Source organism: Ochotona princeps, chromosome 24 (assembly GCF_030435755.1).
Source record: "Ochotona princeps isolate mOchPri1 chromosome 24, mOchPri1.hap1, whole genome shotgun sequence".
NCBI classification, from domain to species: Eukaryota; Metazoa; Chordata; class Mammalia; order Lagomorpha; family Ochotonidae; genus Ochotona; species Ochotona princeps.
In genome coordinates this window covers 24,079,380-24,100,071 of record NC_080855.1, presented here as the reverse complement: position 1 = coordinate 24,100,071, position 20,692 = coordinate 24,079,380, and the positions used below count along the sequence as shown (strand labels likewise).

The following is a 20,692-nucleotide window of genomic DNA, read 5'->3' as shown; positions in this document are numbered from 1 at the left end:
CCCAGGAGGCACGTGAGCCTGGAGCGGTGGGGCAGGAGGTGAGAGACTTTCCTGGCTCTCCTGCCTTTGCTGCCCAGTGGGGATCCTGTGCTAACTCTCTCTGGGTCTCTGGGAAGGAGCTGGGGGAGCCTATTGGAGATGGAAAGACCATCAAGGCAGGGTCTCAGGAAGCCCGGGAGCAGAGCGCTGTGATTGGGCAAGAGCCATTTTGGCCTAGGTAGGATCAGTGTCTGGGATTAAGAACTGAACCTTGGGTCCAGTGCAGTGGCCTAGTGGCTAAAGCCCTTGCCCTTGAATGCACTGGGATTCCATATGGGCGCTGGTTCTAATCCCGGCGGCCCCGCTTCCCATCTAGCTCCCTGCTTGTGGCCTGGGAAGCAGTTGAGGACAGCCCAAAGCTTTGGGACCCTGCACCCGAGTAGGAGACCCAGATGAAGCTCCAGGCTCCTGGTTTTGGATTGGTGCAGCTCCATCCATTGCGGTCACATGGGGAGTGAATTCATCGGATGGAAGATCTTCCTCTTTGTTTCTCTGTATATCTGACTTGGCAATGAGAGAAAAAAAAAATCTTTAAGAACTGAACCTTTTCTGTCTCAACCTGAAGTTGAATTGTTTCTGATCAGTGAGAATTTGGAAGAGCCTGTTTTACATGAAGCAATTGTGGAGGTTTCCAAAGGCTGCCTGTCCTCTGGCCTTTGCAATTTCCCCTTTTTACCACTTGAGAAATGACTCTTTAACCTCATGCAGCCTTGTTGATGCTGAAATGTGGCCTTGTGGCTAAGGGTCCCAGGCCCTAAACAGCAGGTGCGTTCTGTCTCCATCTTTCTGTAAAATGTGCTTTGATTTTAGCACTACTTGCCATTTGTGAGCCTTCATTTCCTGCTTTGTAAAGCACAGTTGAATTCGGTGATCCATTTGGACCCAGCACAATGGCTTAATTTACTAATTAAGCCCTTGCAAGCAACAGGATTCCAGATGGGTGCTGGTTCGTGTTCTGGCTGCTCCACTTGCAATCCAACTCCCTGTTCGTAGCCTGGGAAAGTGGTAGAGGACGCCCAAAGCTTTGGAATCCTGTGCCCATGTGGCTGACCTGGAAGGAGCTCCTGGCTCCTGGCTTTGGCTTAACTCAGCTCTGAAATTTGCAGCCATTTGGGGAGTGAACCAGCAGATGGAGGATCTTTCTGTCTGTCCCTCCTTCTCTCTGTAAATCTACCTTTCCAATGAAAAACAAATTAAAAAAAAAAAAATCCTTTACATTTGTAGTGTTTCCTACTGGTTACTTGTCCATGCAAGAGATCTAGGGATGTATGAACCAGGGCTCAATTGCTGACATTTCTGCTAATAATGATAAATAAACTTTTTCTGCAGTGTTGGTAAACAAGACCAAACTAGTTAGGGACTTCTTTCACTGCCATGTGATCCTTTAAGTAAACCACCTAAAAAGGTTTTTTGGCTCAGTTCCTTCATGGTCGGTGGTGCTCAGTTCTTTGTTTCTCCCAGACTCTGCTGGTTGGCTTGGTATCTGTGCAGTTTATGTTAGAATTGCGGTGATCACCTTGCCTGGCAGCAAGAGGTTGATTTGGGATCTCAGAAGGATAACTTAGGCTTCTGTGGGTTGGGTATGTCCATAGCAGAAGCAGCAACTGAAGGTGAAGCATACCCCGGTTCCTCCCTGCCTCCCTTGCACATGTGTCAGCACACTTGGGGTTCCCTCTGAGAACTTGTTCCTTACATTCCCGAGATCTGCCGAGCCAGGCCCTTGGTCACCTTGTGCCTGGGGCCACACAGCTAAGGGGCAAAACTGTTTCTTCTGTGGTGGATCAGATTGTGCAATAAAAACTGTTGAACCTTTTCAGAAGTTCACTAGAAACTTGCCCTTGATCTTAGCATAAAGGGATTTCCTGTCTGTTAAAAAAAAGATTGTGGAGATGACCTGTGTTATGAGCTTAAATGGTGAATGTGAGAAAGATGAAAGGAAACCCCTTTTAATAATAAAATGTTTTGGATACAAGCTGGTAAGAGGAGGTGCACTTTTGCAGAAGCTCTTCCTCCACACAGTCACTTGTTTCCTGCATCTTTTCATCTGACCCTCTCCCCTCCCCGCAATGAGAGAGGGGAGAACTTTAAGGTAGGTTTTCTGTGCAGTAGGATTTTTTTTAAGCATAGACATACTTCCTGTTTGCAAGAAGGTGTGTACTGCTGAATGCAGTATGTACCAGTCACGCAGGGTGAGCATAAGAATGGGGGTTGGGGAGAAACAGAGTGGAAAGAGAGCAGGGAGAAAAAAGAAATGAAAAAAGAGGACGTAATGGCAAATTTTAGAGTCCAGTTGGAGAACCCAGAGGTCTCAGAGTGGAAAGAGATGCTGATAGAGGGTCTGTTCCTCTTTGTTATATAGGGACCCCGAGCGGAGACAAGCATTTCCTGTTCCTCCCCTCGGGCATTAGTGAAATGAGGTTGGTGTTAGAACCAAATCAGATGTGCAGAAAATGAAGGGAAAAATTGTGTAGGGTGTACTTGCAGTGTTAGCGTTCAAAACACCTGGTTCTCTAGGCAGAATTTTTCACACAGTGCTCATCGGTGCGGGCTTTACATAGTTCTGCTTGTGGGGGTACTTGAGTTGAAAAAAAATCTGTATGTATTTAAGATTTATGTTATTTTTATTTGAAAGGCAGAGTTACACAGTGGAGCGACAGAGAGGGAGCGAAAGCTTCTATCCACTGGTTCACTCTCCAAATGGCTGCAATGGCTGGGGCTGAGCTGATCTGAAACCAGAAGCCAGGAGCTTCTTCTGGGTCTCCCATGTTTGTGCAGGATCCCAAGGCTTTGGGCCATCCTCTACTGCTTTCCCAGTCCATAAGCAGGGAGCTAGAGGGGAAGCAGAGCAGCTGGGACTAGAATCTGCCTTAGGGGATGCTGGCGCCACAGGTGAAGGCTTAACCTACGGCTCTGTAGAATGAGCTTCTGCTGGGTCTGTGATGGGAAGAACTGTGTTCTCTCGCGCTCTCTGCCTTTCAAATAACTGGAGTGGGTACTCCAGTCCTCTGGTTCACTTGCCAGATGGCAGCAGCAGCTGGCCCTGGACTGGATTGTATTCGTGAGCTGTGAGCTGCCTGGTGGTGCAGTTCATGCATTCCTTGTGGACTGGAGCCATCAGGCCTGCCTCCTGGGGCCTCCTGGGGCCTCTGGAGTCAGGGTCTGGAGCCAGGTGTAGAGCCCTGCGCTCCAGTGTGGGATGTGGACATCTTTACTAAGCCAGATACTGGCTCTGGAGTTGTGTGCAAGGAAACTGAAGGAGCTTACATTTCCTGAGATGAAAACACAGGCTGTGAGGGGCAGTTTGTGAGGCCTTCCTGGGTCCTGTAGCTGAGTTTTGTAGTCTGAGTAACAGTCCTGTTTGTATAAGGGGATAAGCTACATTTAAAATTCATGGAGATTAATGAAAAAGGTGATGTAGTGCTTAAAGTGTTGGTTTTGTTTAGATTGCAGCATATACTTCAACAGACTTCTAGTACAACTTACTTTGATCAGAAGTACTCTGAATTTTGTGAAAATAATAAAGACCTAAATATATTGTTAGGCTATTATTGAAGGTGTGCCTTTTCTCTTATGGAATTAAATTTTCTAAGGAAAGAATGAATACTAGAGATGAGAGAAAATGTAGCTTGATTGGCTGTTTGGGAATTTGCAGAATTGTGACTCTGCTGCAGGTTAGTGGTGTGTGCTGGTTGCTGCTCTACCCAAACAAGGCATGGAAGAGCAAATTAGAGGTGCAGAGTTTGGTTAACAGGTTGAGTGTTGAAAAGATACCAAAGAGTGGTTTACATGTTTCCCAGTCACTTCTGTTTACAGCACTAGTGTACACCTGCAGCTGTGGTGGGATACGGGATGAGAAAGGCATCATTAGATGATTGTGTCAGTGTACAGACATGGGTTGACTCAGACTTTGATTGCTCCAAGGCTGCTAGCGTGGATAGCATGTTCGTGTCCTGAATGCTGCAGGCAGCTGTAACACATGGGCATGTTTGCTTATCTAAATATGAGAGTGAGTCACTAAAAATACTAGGTAGTGGGAGTTTTTACGGTTTTGTAGCTATGGTTTGTCAATGACTGAAATATCAGTAATGGCACATGAAGTACATACGTACGTGTGTGTGTGTGTGTGTGTGTTGGTTGCTGTTGATTTATGTAGTCTGTTCATGTAGGATTAAACACGCACAGAGCTACTTTACAAATTTAATGCTACTGAGGCCTCTTTGTACTTTATTAGCTGGATTCCATGCTCAGAACTTGTGTTTTCCTGGCAGTTGATCCAGTCCCCTGTGACAACCCCCCTTGGGCTGATCATGTTGAAGACAACTTCGGAAGAGCTGGCTTGTCCCCGGGAGGACCTCAGTGTGGCTCGGAAGGAGGAGTTGCGGAAGCTGCTGCTGGAGCAGGTGCAGACAGTGCTCGGGCTCCTGACAGGTGAGCAGCCCGCTGCTGTCGCCGAGGGCAGTGGCCTGCTGTGGGTCCCTGGAACTTTGAAACTGAGTGTAAAAACTACCATAACTAGGTACAAACTTCTGTTTTATTCTATTGTCCATGAACTTTCAAAAGCCCTATTGTATGGTCAAGGTGAATTTTGGGTTGAGAGAGAAAGGAATACTTGTGAGCCTTCAGAGTATGGTTTGTGGAAACCACAGCAGAAGAACAAATTAGTCCTGCGGAGATGGTGGAGGGAGGGGAGTAGAAGGCTGGCGAGGGCACCTGGAAAGCTGGCTGTGCCAATGACTGGTGAGCAGAAGCCAGAATTGAGCTCAAAGAAACCCAAAGAAAGAATGATGCCAAAGGCTCCTGTGCTAACAAGGGTGTGGATAGTGGTCCAGAATGCCCAGTGATCAAGGAGAATAAGAGTTAAAGTGGCCACAGTGGATGCGGGTGGCCTCGATAAAGGTCACTGTTGATGGCCATAGTGGGGAGAAGCACATTGCAAAGTCGAAATAAAACAGTAGAAACCTTATGCATGGGGACAATACTTTCCCGAAGGTAGTTCTAAGTGAAGGAGTAAGGCACAGCTGATAGCTAGAAAAGGACAGTGAGGGAAGAAATGTTTAAATACTGATGTTTGATTGAAGGTGTCAGTAAGTCGTTTTTTACAATCTGATTTTCATATGCTGGACTCTACATCTCTTGTACTCAGTTTCTTCCTTCTTGATAGGTATCTTGGAGACTGTCTGGGACAAACACAGCGTCACTGCCGCCACTCCGCCGCCATCCCCGACCTCAGGAGAAAGTGGTATGGTCTGCCTGCCCCCTGTGGCATTCCTCTTGTTCAGGGCAGCAGGGGCTCTCAGCAGGCCCAGCAGCAGCCTAGCTACAGCATGCGCAGAAGTTGATTCTCTTTGTATCTGTCCATCACCTCCCTCTGTACGTGGTCCTTTCCTGAGCAGCAGATTTTCTGTTGGTCCTCATAGGTGCTTGTGCTTCTTTATACAGTATTTTGAACAGCATGGCTTGTTTTTTTCCTTGGCTGTCATGAGATGTGTGCCCCTTGTTCCCTGCCTCTCCCTCCCATTTGAGGAGAGAAAAGTAAGAGAGGGCCTGTCTGGTTTTCACTGCCCCAATGAAATGACTGGGACTGGGAACTCAATTCAAGTCTCCTGCTGGGTGGCAGGAACCCATTTAGTGAAACTGTCACTGTTGCCCCTCAGGGTATCTGTAAGTGGAAAAACAGGTCTGGGTATCAAATCTAGGCACAACAAATGAGTTATGGGTATTTTAACTCCTAGGTCATACCCTTCCCCAAGAAGGCACTTTTGATCTTCTTCTATTTTTTTTTAAATCTGTTTGTTTGAAAATCACATAGAGAGATGTATCTGTCTCCCTGGTTTAGCCAGGGCTGAGTCAGATTGAAGCCAGGAGACAGGAGCCAGGAGCTTCATCAGGGTCTTCCACATTGGTGGCAGGGACCCAAGCACTTGGGCTGTCTTCTGCTGCTTTTCCTAGGCCATTAGCAGGGAGTTGGATTGGAAGTGGAACAGCCAGGACAGGAGCTGGTGCCTGTGGAATGCCAGCACTGCTGATGGTACCTTTACCTGTGCTGCAACGCTGGCCTCACACCTTTTCTTTTCTGCTCCCTACCTCTGTCGCCTTTGGTTCATCTGTTTTCCTCACATCTTGTGGCTGTATTCTGTGTCGTGAGTTGGTGTGAACCTGGGGACTGTACCATCTTGCAGGAGTTGTAGCTTGGGCAGCTGCCCCAGGGACAGTGCTCAGAAATGTAAGGGGTTCAGGGAACCTCCTGTTTGGCCAGGCACACTGGGGTCCAGCTGGCAGTAGTTCGCATGGAGTTTCCATTGGTTGGCAGTAATTTGCTAAAAGCTTGGGCTTATCTGCAGTAGTTAATCGGTAGTGTATTGATTGTTGACTATTGAATAGTCGTTTTGAAAAATCAGAGTGCAGATCAGCTATAAAAATGGCTAATGTTGAGGTTGGATGAAAAGGGAAATTGTGTCTGAGCAGAATTCTTTCTCAAGCTTCTGTTGACAATCAGTGATCACAGATGCTTTCTGAGTTTATCTTGTGAGCCAGCCCATTCTCCTTCCTGTTCTGTAGAGGCTGTGGCTAACAAGAAATGGCTCCAAGTCTTTTTCTTTTTCCCTAGACACTGGGCTATGGAAATGAGGCCTCTCCTAAGCCCAGATGTAGCTTGTTGTCTGTAGGTGCAAAGTGAAACACTTGCAGTGTTACAATTTAAAATATATCATGAAGTTTGGAGGATTGCTTATAGTACTCTAATTTAGTCCAAATCCCATGTATTATATTTGGGTTAAAAATTGTTAGGTATTTGTTTTATCTTTGGATTGAAAGCTATTACTGAGTTTAAGAGTCTATTTAAAGCCTGTAAGAGTGACCCTTATTTGTTTAATCCATGATTCTATAGGTAGACTTTTGAAGTGGTTTAGTAGAGTTATATTTTACATTTGAGTAGCTAAGGAAAAATTTGCAAATGATACTTAGATTTAATTTTTGCAGCTCAGTGAGCAGCTTGGGTTATTGCACATTTTGGCTGGTCTTCAAATTTGTTGTTTTTCTTAGAGTTCACAAAGATTAGTTCTTTTACATTTGATTTGTCTTCAGCTGGTTCGAGACCAGCTTACCATTCAGTTTAAGTTCACAGTAACAGTTTACTGTGGTAAAACCCACTGAGCAGAAACTGTTCGTTTCTAAACACTCCTGTTGACACTCTGAGATCCTTTTCCGCTACTGAAAGCCATGTCATTTTGATGAAATGCAGTTACAGAGAGTGAGGGAAGAGCAGAGAGAGCTATTTCATTCTGCTGGTTCACTCACCAAATGGCTGCAACAGAGCTGGGCTGGTCTGAAGCCAGGAGTTTCTGTTGGGTCTTCCACATGGGTGAAGGGTCCCAAGCCCTTGGACCATACTCTGCTGCTGCTTTCCCAGGCTGTTATCAGGGAGCTGGATTGGAACTGGAGTAGCAGGAATGTAACCGGCACCTATATGGAATGCCTGTTCTTCAAGCAGAGGATAGTTTGCTCCACCACCGTGCTGGCCCCCTAGGTGTATGTTTTGAGTTCACCCAGTTTGTACATGGTAGACTGTTTTTCTTGGGGCCAAGTTAGGGAATATCAGGTGAATATCAGACCAAAAACAGGTGCTTGGGCCCAGCGCAGTGGCCTAGTGGCTAAAGGAATGCGCCAGGATCCCATATGGGTGCCAGTTCTAATCCTGGCAGTTCTACTTCCCATCCAGCTCTCTGCTTGTGGCCTGGGAAAGCAGTTAAGGATGGCCCAAAACCTTGGGATCCTGCACCCGTGTGGGAGACCTGGAAGAAGTTCCTGGCTCCTGGCTTCAGATCAGCACAGCACTGGCCGTTGTGGCCACTTGGGGAGTGAATCATTGGACGGAAGATCTTCTCTGTCTTTTCCTCCTCTCTGTATATCTGACTTTGTAATAAAAATAAATAAATCTTAAAAAAAAACCAGGTGCTTACCTTTTATATGGTGCCTCAGTTTTGTATGTGAAGCTGTGTAATATAAAATATGAGCTGGCGATGTTTTCATATAGCGAAGCCTAGAGTGCCTGCTTACTGAGAACTGCCTGTTAGTATTGACATTTTTTGAAGTCTTAAAGTTTGTTTGAGAAAAGCAAAATAATTTAAATTGAGTGTGTGGTGGTTAGTGGTAGCTAGGGAGTTAAGTAAGCTTTTAAACTGGTATACTTCCCCTTTTTAGAAAACGAAAAGAATTGCATGTTCATGTGGTTTTTTTTTTTTTTTTTTTTTTGTCCCCTCTATGACACATGTAAGTGAAGTCATGAGATGTTGCTTCATTATTGAGAGGCTGCTGGCAACCTGTCAGTCTTTGGTTGGATGCTTTTGTGCAGCTGTGTGTGCGTGGCAGACAGCAAGTGAAGCAGTGAAACTTAGAGGAAAGTGTTTGGTGTTCTTGACCGCATGCCTTGTTGTAGAGAAAATTAATGCTGAGGGCCCTCGTCCCCAGGACGAGCCATGCTAACTCCTGAGCACAGCCCCAGCCATCCCCCCTCCCCCTGTCTGCCCTGCCTGATTCCCCCTGCAGCTCCTCGTCTGAGTTCCTTGGACTTTCGGTCTTTCTCCCCTTGTCCAGCGACCTGTCTCTGAACATACTTGTAATTGTAAACGTAAGTGAATGTTTGAGGGGTATGCATGGAATATTTCTCAGAATAGTTGGTGTCTAAGTCCATAGCAGGCATGCCTGCATATTGGAGCGTGCTATGGAAATGAGGCCTCTAAGAGGCCTCATTGTGTGCCATAGTCCTTGCCCCCTGTGGCGTGTGTACCTGTTGCCACCAGGGCCTGGCTGGGCTCAGGAAGGTAAGGTGACTCAGAGTTAGCCTCTGACAGAGAACTTGGGCCCGTGTCTGAAGTTTGTACAGCAGCAGGAAGCGGGGGCTCTGCTCCAGCATGGGGCCCTTCATGTGCTAACAGCTTGAGTTTGGAAAACCTGTAACTGTCTAAAATACTTTGATATATTAAAATTGATAGAATCACTTTCATTGAGAAATAATGGTAAAAGATTGTTCTTTAAAAGGGGAAATGAGTATCTCTGCCCACCTGAGCAGTGTTTAACTTTTCCTGATTCCGTGTGTGTGTGTGTGTGTGTGTGTGTGTGTCTGTCTGTGTGTGTCTGTGTTATGTTGCATATGGTTTTAGACCTTTTTCAATCTGTAATGTCGGCTTTCTTACTGCTCTTGTTTTCTGGGTGTATAATCTTCCCAGGTGACTTGCCTTTTGGAAAGGGTGGGCTTCAGGACCCTATCTGGATTTCCAACTCAGCTCTCTTTACTAGCTGCAGAACTGGAGAGACACTTCTTCTGTCCAAGCCTGAGTTTACGTGCAGATGATGTGAGCATTAAAGGAGAATATGCAGGTCAAATTTATGATACTTGGGCTACACAGCAAATGCTAGCTACTCTTACTGCCATTGATATGCTCTGAAAATCAGTTTCTCACTGCATTTATTCATTGTAGACCATGTATTTTGGGATGTGAAAGATGAGCTAGTGTCTGTTCATTCTTATTTTGTGCATTAGTGTATTAGTCCTTTTTGCCTCAGTGTCTTCGTTCCTTAGTTCCCTGTGTTCTGGAAGCCTCCTTGAGAGTTTGTGGGCACTGTGTTATTGGAGCCTCACATGTTTGATAAAAAGTGAACTTCCTTTTCAAAACTTGTGCTTTGTCAGCCCTGCCTCACTATCTTGTGGCTTTAAATGTTACTGTGAGGGGATCAGCACAATTGCCTAGTGGCTAAAGTCGTCGCCTTGCTTGCATCAGGATCCCATATGGGCACCGGTTTGAGATCTGGCTGCTTCACTTTCCCTGCTTATGGCCTGGGATAGCAGTCAAGGATGGCCCGAGGCCTTGGGACCCTGCTCCTTGGGATCAGCTCAGCTTTGGCCATTGCGGCTGCTTGGGCAGTGAACCAGCAGATGGTTTTCTGTCTCTCCTACTCTCTCTGTATACACACCTTTCCAATAAAAGTAAATATTTGAAAGAGAAAAAAAAAAAAAGATAGGTCATCATGCAAAAAAAAAAAAGTTATTGTGAAACAGTTTGAATTAGGTATTCACTCCTTTGTGCTTTTTCTGCCTGCATTCCTTTTTCACTCCTGATTTGCTTAGTATTGATCACTCTGTCATTTTTTTCCTCTGTGGGACAGGATAGGCCCTTCTATTTTATTGAGTTGTATCTGTTTTAGGAAAGATATTTTACAGTGCTTTCAGTTTGGGTAATTTTCTTTAATGCACTGCTTGCAAAAATTAAGCTAGAACAAGGGGGTAACACTGTGGTTGTGGTGGGTAAAGCCACTGCCTGTGATGCTGGCATCTCATATGAGCACTGGTTCAAGTCCTGGCTTCTCCACTTCTGATCTGGCTCCCTATTAATGGCCTGGGAGAGCCATGAAGGGTGACCCAAAGGCTTGCCACCCTGAGCCCACGTGGGAGAGTTGGATAAAGCTTTTGGCTCCTGACTTCGACCTGGCCCAGTCCTGGCTGTTGCAGCCACTTGGGGGGTGAACCAGCAGACGGAAGATTCTCTCTCTCTCTTTCCCTCTGTCTCAGCCTTTCCCTCTGTATATTTCTTTAAAATAGATAAAGAACTCTTACAAAGTTAAGCCAAAGAATCAGCTGGAGAGCTTGTAAAGCATGGGCTCCTGGTCCCTCTTGGTTCTGCCCCGGTAGCTGTGGGGTTGGGCCTGTCTTCACTGTTTATGCCAGGTACCCATAGCATGCTGTTGGTGCAGGCTTTTAGGTCTGCTGATCATCCTTTGATTTTTGGCCTTGGGGCCCCTTTACTCCTAAAAAAAATTATGGACATCTTTCTTTAAAAAAAATATAAGGCCCGGCTCGAAAGTGTAGTGGTTAAAGTCCTAGCCTTGAACACGCCGGGATCCCATATGGTCGCCAGTTCTAATCCTGGCAGCCCCGCTTCCCATCCAGCTCCCTGCCTGTGGCCTGGGAGAGCAGTTGAGGTTGGCCAGAAGCCTTGGGACCCTGCACCAGTGTGGGAGTAGTGGAAGAGGCTCCAGGGTCCTGGCTCCTGGCTTTGGATCGGCTCAGCTCCAGCCATTGTGGTCACTTGGAGAAGGAACCATCGGATGGAAAATCTGCTTCTCTGTCTCTCCTTCTCTCTGTATATCCGCGTTTCCAATAAAAATAAATAAATCTTAAAAAAAAAAGATAAAAAAAATATAGACATCCTCAGCTTTGTGAGTTATATCCCTTTAAAAGTAAGTACATTTATCAATATCTATTAATTCATTTTAAAACAATCATGTTAAATTCATTACAGCTAATTACTAGTATATGTTAATGAAAGATAACTTTCTTTTCCAAAGCAAAGAGGCAGATACTGTAAGTAGTATTTTTTAACATTTCTACAATTTTGTTTTTTTATATTTAAGGCTTAGTGAAAGGCAACTTCTCTGTCTTGTCTGGTGCCATGTCACATAGTCTCTGCAAAGCTCTGTTGTACACCTGCAGGATGATGAGGGCCAGGGAGGAAAGGGACCTCTTGATACTCTCTTAAGTCTGCTGATTCCCCAAAAGAGTTTTGGACCCAGCCCAAAGTTGACACCTCCTGCTTTGCTGTAATGTATGGTTTAAGCATTGTAAGCCACAGGTGCTTAGTGCTAGCCCTTGAGCATCACAGGTTTTTATCAGGCTCCTCTAATTATTTTTATGTAATCCCCCACATCCTCATTCTCCTGCTGTACCCCTTCCTCCTAGTGAACCACCATTTTTCTGTGCACTGTCCTTTTCTTGGGCAGCATGCTGTAAAACCTTCCTCCTGCCCTGTGTCTGTGTATCGTAAAGCAAGTAGTGATGTGGCGGTGCCAGGACTTTTATCTAGCACCTGACCTGTTGTAAGGTATCATGTTGGCCTGTGTCATCTGCTGGCTTCCCCATGGGATCTGCACCTCAGTATTTTGCCTGATGACCTCCAACTCCCTGCCTGCACAGGCCACAGTCTGTCCCCTCATAGACTTGGGAGAAGGTTGCTTTGGGAAATGGCGTGGTGGTAGCATATAGGGATGTGTCACAGGACTGCAGAGGGCTGGGCTCCCTGCAGAGGGTACTGCCCTGCTGGGCTGCAGGCTGTTCCCACAGCCACACCTCTCCCTCCATGAGAGACGTCCCCAGTGTTCTTGCTTTGCCCAGGCTCCTTGTCATTTGTTTTTTTCTCATTATTAGTGAATTTGGTACCTCTTTATGTGATTGTTAACATATTGAATTTCTTTTGAAAACTGTCCTTTGTGTGTCCACTGCTCCTCTGCATATTGGGGTTACTTGTGTTAGTGCAGCATTTTTGTTTGTTTTACATTTTGGCACTTTTTGGTGTTGGAAGTTGTAAGCATAACTTCTTGGAAATCTGTTACCTGCCTGGTCACTTTCCCATCATTTTTCCATTGATTACAAAGTCCTAATTTTGATATTTGAGTTTATCCATACTTTTGGTTAAGGTTTGTATTTGAGCAGTTTTCAGAAGTCTTCTTCTTTGTCCTATGCTTCAGTTAAAGATTTTCAGTCTTTAATTCATTGATGTTTTGCTTTATCTATGGTATTAGGGATTTCAAAAATTGATTTAATGCTCATGCATCTTTTTTTTCAAAAAATGAGATTGTGATTTGGATGGTCAGAAGAAAAGAACAGTGTGGAGAGGCTTGGGGTTTTACAGCTGTAAACAGCTTCCCCGATCTCAACTCGTTCTCCCTCCTAGAAACTGCTATTCCATTAATCTTAACAAAAACAGATTTCCCCCCTAAGAATCAGAATTGGAGTATTATTTTCCTCTGCTGTCAGCTTTTTATAATTGGCATCGAACATCCTGATTTCTTTGGTGACTAAGTTGATTTTTTCTTGTTCCGTCTTTGAAGGAGAGTCATTTGAATTGGTTTGTAAGAAGTTGATAGTGGGGCCTTCAAAGTTATTTTTGCTTTCAGGTGACCTACTGAGTAACCTGTTGCAGAGTCCTAGCTCAGCCAAATTGTTGAGTCAGCCAATTCCCATCCTCGATGCGGAGAGTGAGTATATCTGTTCCCTGGCCTTGGAGTGCCTGGCCCATCTCTTCAGTTGGATTCCTCTGTCTGCCAGCATCACCCCGTCCCTCCTTACCACCATCTTCCACTTTGCGCGCTTTGGCTGTGACATCCGAGCTAGAAAGATGGCATCCGTTAACGGCAGCAGCCAGAACTGTGTCTTGGGTCAGGAGCGTGGCCGGCTTGGGGTCCTGGCCATGTCCTGCATCAACGAACTCATGTCCAAGAACTGTGTGCCTATGGAATTCGAGGAATACTTACTGCGCATGTTCCAGCAGACTTTCTACCTCCTGCAGAAAATCACCAAGGATCACAATGCCCACACGGTGAAGAGCAGGCTAGAAGAGCTTGATGAGAGGTAATGACAACAGGTGTGCAGTTGGTTGTGCCCGAGAATGGGCTTTGACTGCGTTTCACGCTGTGCCGCAGTGTCTGTAACCCTCTTTGCTTTCAGAATGTGGGGCTTCTGGTAAGGAACGGGAAGGTAGGTGTGCACCAGTAAGTCTGAGAGAACCTGGAAGGGCTAGGGCGGTAAAGGGGACGCAGTGGAGTCTGACACGTGGCTGTGGACTGTGTAGGTTTGTTGTCTCCGCCCCGTCCTCCTCCTGTCCGCCCCGTCCTCCTCCTGCCCGGTCTTCCTCACTCTTCGCCTGCAGGTCTGAGGCGGTGCAGGAGCTGACTGCTGCTCACGCGTAGCCAAGGACAGGAGAAGAGGTCCGAGGAGGTACAGGCGTCCCCGGCGCCCTTTCTCACGTGGTGTTGCTTGTCAGGTTTTACCGTTTGGCTTTCCCCAAGTGAATACTTGGCAGTGTGTAGGAGTGCTGTTATTTCTGTGGGTGTTAGAAAAATGGCAAGTTTTTAACACAAGGTAGGGGATGTTAACATGGGCACAGGTTGACACACACCTGTATTTGTTTCTTTGCTGTTGCCTCAGTAGAGTGGACCCTGAGATTACCTAGCCCTCTCTTTCTCTGAAAGAGGACTCTGTGGAACTCTGAGATGGGGGGATCTCTCTATCTGCTTCCCTTTATGCATCTGACAACTTCCATTAGCATGCTGCTGCTGCTGGTAACACACAGAGGGAGACTGGACACTGGTGTCCCGGCAGTCATGCTGACTGCTCTGGAACTTCCAGCTGAGCATTGAGTTAGTAAATAGTCACAGATTACCTGGCAGCAGAAGCTAACACTTTGATCCTTTGCATTTGTTATTAAGTGCTACAAAATTAAGCCATTTCCTTTTCTGAAATATTTGGCAAAATATGTATCTAAAGCTAAGTTTATTGCTTTTCAAATTGGGACTGTTTTACATTTCCTCATGTTAAAAACGTGTACATAGTTTTGGCTTGGTTCATTGTAAGCAACTTCTGTGTGACATTCACTTTGTGTAATCACAAAAGAAAATATTCCTACAACTTCGTATCCTTTCTAGCTTTAAGAAAGGCTGTTATCATCATATGTTAATAAATTAAAAAACAAACAAAAACAAACCAAACAACCTTAGCTGCTTGTACCAGCCATCCTGTGCCAGTTGTCTTGAGTTTGTCTTAGACACCTTGTCACGGCTTATGTCCCAAGGGTATGGTGTTGTCAGCATGGACTCGCTGTGGACTGAACTGTTCCATGTAATATTTATGCTCTTGGTTTTGTACTTTAATCCTATGCTTCCTTTTTCGCTTTGTGAAAGCTGAGAGGGGCCTTGGAAGCAGAAAGGTGACCAAAACAACACTGTGTGCTTGCTTCCTGGCCCTGGGGTCCCCAAGCACTAATTCTAAACAGTTCAACCCGCTCCTGGTCACTCGGGAGCTGCTTAACCGGGCCTGTGGCTTTTCTTCTCCTATTCCACTGCTTTTCTCCCCACCCCCCTAACTTTCTGCTGTTCATTGGCACCTGTACCAGAAGGTGGGCAAGGGAAAGAAAATGAGGTGAAATAAAATCCGTAATTTTAGCCACCGAAAGCCTTGTTGTATTACTATTTTTTATATATGTGTATATATATATTATTTTTTTTTAATTGGATTGGAGTTTAAAATAAAAGTAAAATGCTTGATATTTTACCCAGGGCTTCTCTTTGTTCTTTTATGGGTGGTAGGGAATTGAGTATATCTTCTTAAGGAGCAGTAAGTTGGTTGATGAGCTGGCATATCCACGTAAAGCTGTGTAGAATGTGGTGAGGAAGGAGGAGCTCCGACTCCTGAAGTCTCTTCATGCCTTCTCATTTCTGAGAACAATCGATTGCAGTGCCTGTTTTTGAAGTATTTGGCTAATGGGCCCCAAAGACAATTTTTTTTTTTAATCCTTCTGCTTATCTAAACAAATGACTATGCATTTTCAAAAGCTGCAAAAGTGGATGCAGCATGGCCGCCTTCAGGGGCACAGGCCCCGGGAAGAATGTGGGACGTTTAGTTCTTGGGCCAGTGTACTCTTTGAGGAGTAGTTTTCTTCTTCTTCCCCTTTACTATTCCATATATCTCTGCTCTAGAAATCAGGGTTGTTTAATTTCAGCCCATTGTTTAATTTTTTGGCTAAGGCTCAAGTAAGTCCCCTGCACCCCTCCTTTTTTTTTTTTTTTTTTTTTTTTTTGTTTGCTTGTCTCTAAAATGTACTTTAAGAAGGTATGCTCATCTCATTTTCTAGTCACCTTTGGTATATAGGGCCTTCAAATGACAGTTTCTGAAATGTGAGAGTGATGATGTGCTGTGTATTTCATAACAAAAATCTCTTCTCCTTGCAGCTGTGCCCCTCGCTCTTCTGTGAAATGATTTTGCAAATAAAACTGAATTGGGAATTCCCTGTGAGGTGAACAGAGAGAGCCTGGATTGGGAGTGAACGCTAGCCTGCCCTGAGCTGGCTGGGTGGCCCCGGGCTGTCAGTGTCACCTCCCTGGGCTCCATCTGTATACGCTGCCCGGCTCCCTGCACTGCCCTCTTTTATGCTCCACATTTCTCTGAGGGGTTCAGGGCCTGCTGTGCTTCATTAGCACAGGAGCCAGGGGGAAGTGGACGTTAGTTTAGAAGCCTGAGTAAGCCTTCCCTGGATGCCCGACTGGACTTGTTCTTGTGTTGTTCCGATTGTTCTAGAAGGTTGTACTCCTGGTGAAGAAACAAGCCTTTCTAGGCCTTTCTAGACTTGCCAGGACTAAGGGACACGATGGTCTGGTCATGAGCTTTATGGCACCATCTGCTTTCCCTTTAATTGGGGTGTAACACGAATGAATTAGAAAATAGGAGAGCACTAGCTTTAAGAAGACAGTGTCTGAGGATTAAAGTTGCTTTTCTGCTATGTTTCAGGTGGTAATGGAGTGAAGGGTTGCCTGTCCTGTAGGTAATTGTTGCAGGCCTTTATATTTTTAACTGCGAATGTATTATAAATCTTTACCATTCTCTGTGAAACACATTTGGATTGAATTTAAGTTCTCTTCTCTGGAGGCGGCTGGGTTTCTTAGGTCACCTTTTGTCTTCTTGTCTCATTTAGCTACATCGAGAAGTTCACTGACTTTCTGCGGCTCTTTGTGAGTGTTCACCTAAGAAGAATCGAGTCCTACTCCCAGTTCCCTGTGGTGGAGTTTCTCACACTTTTGTTCAAGTACACATTTCACCAGGTAAAGCACCAAGACCATCCTCCTCTCCCAGGGAATAAGCTTCATTTCACAGACACGGTTACAGGGCTTGCATTGTTAAGATGGATAAGGTTAGTTTGTGATGTGGATATTATTACTGTGATTCTCTGTATGTAATGGACTGGGCTCTGAGGCACAAGGGGTCACTGTGCAGAACTATACAGTTCTCCCAGGAGCCAGAGAATCTGAGAGGCTAAAGGCAAAAACAAGTCTGCAATTAGGACCTTTTATTCACTGATACTCCAAAGTTTCATATAGTGAAGCTCTCCAGAGTTAGATTTGGTGGTGTCTGTTTTTTCCCCCAATTTAACAGACTTCTTTGAGCTTTTTGTTGAGGCATATCATCTGCATGACCAAAGTCGGCCTTTGTTGAGCTTCCAGCTTAGTGACCCAGAATTTGATTTGTGTGCATTTTGTTATTAAAACAATTTTGTTGAGGGATAGGTTTGTATGCCGTGAAGTTCTCTCTGTAATTGTTCTTTTCAGTGATGTGAAATGAATTGATAGAGCTATGTGGTTGTTTTAGACAGTTCCATCCCACTTGATCCCCTTGTACCTGTATGTGTGTGCTTTATAGAGGCTTTAGTAAGCATACGACTTGGTTGATTGTTTCTTGTCTCCCCAAATGGTCCCACTTGTTTAACTACCAGCTAAAGCAGGAAATAAGACAGCACCAGCACCCCGGAAATTCCCCACTCCCTTCTCCATCACTTCACCCCCCTCTCTCCAGGAGTAAACCCAGACTTGACCTTAACACCACAGATTAGTTTTGCTTTATTGGGGATTTTCTTGGAATGAAGATGTATATAACATATGCGTGCTGTGTCTGGCATTCTCAGCTCAGTGTGCCCTTTGGAAGAGTCGTATGTGTTGTGTGTAGCAGCAGTGTGTTCATTTCCAGTGTGGTACAGGAAGCCATTGTTGGGAAATCCACTCCACTGCTGATGGTCACTTGTTGGTGATCATCAACATTCTACAGGTGGTCTTTGGGTGCAGGGGTGGAGAAACTTTTTTCCTGCTGAGGGCCATTTGAATATCTGCAACAGCCTTCGTGGGGTGTATAAAGCTGCTGACTTAAGAATTAGCCTGCTGAAGATTTGTTGGGTTTTGAATCTTGTCTGTGGGTTACCTTGATGGGCCAGACCAGGTGATTATACAGGCCTTACATAACTCACAGCCTGGGTGTCTCCCCACCCCTGAATGGGGATTGAAACTATTGGATCACTGAGCATATCTGCTTTAAAAGTGGAGTAGCTTCATGAGGCCAGAGAGAGGTCAGTTCTAGGCAGGCAGGATTTTATGTATCTGGTAGGGATTCAGAGCAAGGGTTTGGTGTGGAAAGTTGTCTTTCCTGTGTACAAAGAAGAGTACTGGATGTGAGCATGCACTTTTTCGGAGAAAGGGGCAGAAGAGGACGAGAGCTTGAAGAAGGGTTAAGACGTCTGATAGAGGGGCCGGGGAGTGCACAGCAAGAAGGCAAACATGCTGAGCTCCCCAGGCCTAGGAAGGATTAGAAGACAGTGATGAAGCTGTGGGAGGGGGAGGACATAAGAGCAAAACACTTGGCCCAGGAGCCAGGAGCTTCTTCTGGGTCTCCCATGCGGGTGCAAGGTCCTAAGGCTTTGGGCCATGCTGCACTGCTTTCCCAGGCTGCAAGCAGGGAACTAGAAGGGAAGTGGAGCAACCAGGATAACAACCAGCACCCATATGGGATCCTGGCTCATGCAGTGTGAAGATTTAGCCACAAGGCCATCATGCTGGGCCAGAACAAAATAAATCTTTGTAAAAATGCAAAAAGAGAGGGCCCAGCATGATTGCCTAGTGGATTAAGTCCCCTTTGTCCCCCTGGCTGGGCAGACAGAGTGGAGCAAGGAGGGCAGGTGCCTTGCCATTAGGGCCTGATGGCAGCAGAGTGCTTTGAGAGAGGACTTTAGGATAAGAAATGATCTCGAGGGAGACCTTCATGCTCTTGTCTGTTCTCTGAAAATAGGATCTTACTTTCTCATAGCTTTGTTCTCTCTCAAAATGGAACATGTCTGATTTCTCTTTAGATGGTTATTATGATGTATTCAACAGGTTGTCTCTCTGTTCTAAAATTCTAGAAATTTTGGTATTGGTAAACATTTTGAAAGAGTAATAATAAGAAAAAGAAAAACAATGATGCTACTATGACTTCTTTAACTGCTTCTCATTTTTCCCATTTCTTTTTTTAAAAAATGATCTGTTTAAAAGGTGGAGTTTTTTTACGTATATATTCTCTCTATATATGTAAGGTCTTCTGTTCACTGGTTAACTCTGCCGATGGCTACAATGGCTGGGACTGGGTGAGGTTGAAGCCAGGAGCCCAGAACTCCATCCAGATCTTCCTCGCAGGTGGCAGGGAGCCAAGTACTTGAGCTGCTGCTTTCCCAGATGCATTAGCAGGGAGCTAGTTTTAAGGTGGAATATTCAGGATTTGAACCAGCACTCATAGGGGGTACTGGCATCACATGAAACAACTTAACGCACTATGCCACAGTGCCGATCCCTCAGTGTTTTTCTTTGACCGAAGTGTTTGTTGCTGGTCCTGACAGCTAAGGGTGCACCCAGGTGTTTGCCTCTGCCATGGCTTTCCTTGCTTCTGAACAAACCTCTGATTTCTCTAATCCTTACCCAGCTGTTTTTTACCCAATTCCTTCTTACTCTCCTCGCATTTTAAATTTTTTTGCTCCTTCGTAGGCCAAGGTGAAAGGGGCTGGTTCGTTTGTCTTCCTCTCTCTCTCTGTCTTTCCGTATATAAAAAAATAACTATATGTATATATATTTCTACTTATCTACTAGCCATATATATATATACTATATATATTTCTATTTATCTACTGTCTGTCTATCTGAAGAGCTAGAAAGGTGACCATTCACTGGCTTACTCCCCACGTGGCACAACTCCAGGGCTGAGCCAGGCTGAAAGCAGGGATCCCAAGCTTCATCTGGGTCCCCTTTGTCGGGGTATTGCCCACATACTTGGGCCGTCTTTGACTGCTTTTCCTAGGCTCTTAGCAAGGAGCTGGAGCAGTAGTGGAGCAGCTGCGGATGCAAGCTGGTGCTCACCTGGGATGCCAGCTTCAGCAGCTGCAGCTTTCCTGCTATGTCACACGCCAGCCCTCTAGATCAGGGGTCTGAAGACCCACATTGCTGCCTCATTCTCATTCTCATTCTCATTCTCATTCTCATTCTCATTCTCATTCTCATTCTCATTCTCATTCTCATTCTCATTCTCATTCTCATTCTCATTCTCATTCTCATTCTCATTCTTTCCCTTACTTGTCTGTTACCTTGTGCAAGTGTTATAACTTTTAAGTCTTGTTTTTTGTTTTGTTTTGTTTTGTTTTAATCTGTAAAAAGAGAAGACAAATTGTCTTTCCTCTTTCAAGAGACCAATCAAAGAGACCAAAGCAAATGAAAGCTAAACACTGTGAACTCTTTCATTTCTTAAAGCAATCTGTCAGGGAACAAGCGCTAATCAGTTAACACGCTGGTTGATAGATCCACCTGCCGTATTGGAGTCCCTGGGTTGAGATCTGGCTCCAGCTTGTTACTGATGCAGACCTTGCAAGGCTGCAGGAAGGCCTCAGGTAACTGGAGTCAGGCCCCGCTAAGAGGAGCTTGGATTGAGTTCATGATTCCTGGCCTTAGTCTGGCATAGCTCAGCCATGGCTGTTGGGCATTTGGGAAGTGAATCAGTGGATGGGAATTTCTTACATAAGTGAAAAAGTGAACAAATGAATGAATAAATGAAAAGAATTGTCAGCATTTTCAGTGACGGGTTAGCTTTGAAATCTGGAAAGTAAATCCGAGCCTGGATATAGGCATGTCTTAGAAATGAGTCTGGATCGCATCTCAGCTTTTTGGCTAAGATCAAGTGTAGAAATGAGTCTGGGAGGATCCTGAAAAGCTAAGCGACTTGAAGTGCGGAGTCAGCCTGTCGTCTCCTGGCTTTGTCAGCTTGTATCTGCAG

At 45.3% G+C, this 20,692-nt stretch overlaps 1 protein-coding gene across 2 annotated transcripts in view; it reads left to right on the top strand.

The window, feature by feature from the left end:
- Window positions 1–20,692, top strand: part of XPO6 (exportin 6) — a 108,889-nt gene that overhangs the window by 41,597 nt on the left and 46,600 nt on the right. For both annotated transcript variants that reach the window (XM_004586837.2, XM_004586836.2), the window contains exons 5-8: window positions 4,308–4,467; window positions 5,201–5,278; window positions 12,985–13,438; window positions 16,554–16,680. In XM_004586837.2, the coding sequence (XP_004586894.2) occupies window positions 4,308–4,467; window positions 5,201–5,278; window positions 12,985–13,438; window positions 16,554–16,680 (819 nt within the window). The remainder of the gene's footprint in view (window positions 1–4,307; window positions 4,468–5,200; window positions 5,279–12,984; window positions 13,439–16,553; window positions 16,681–20,692) is intronic.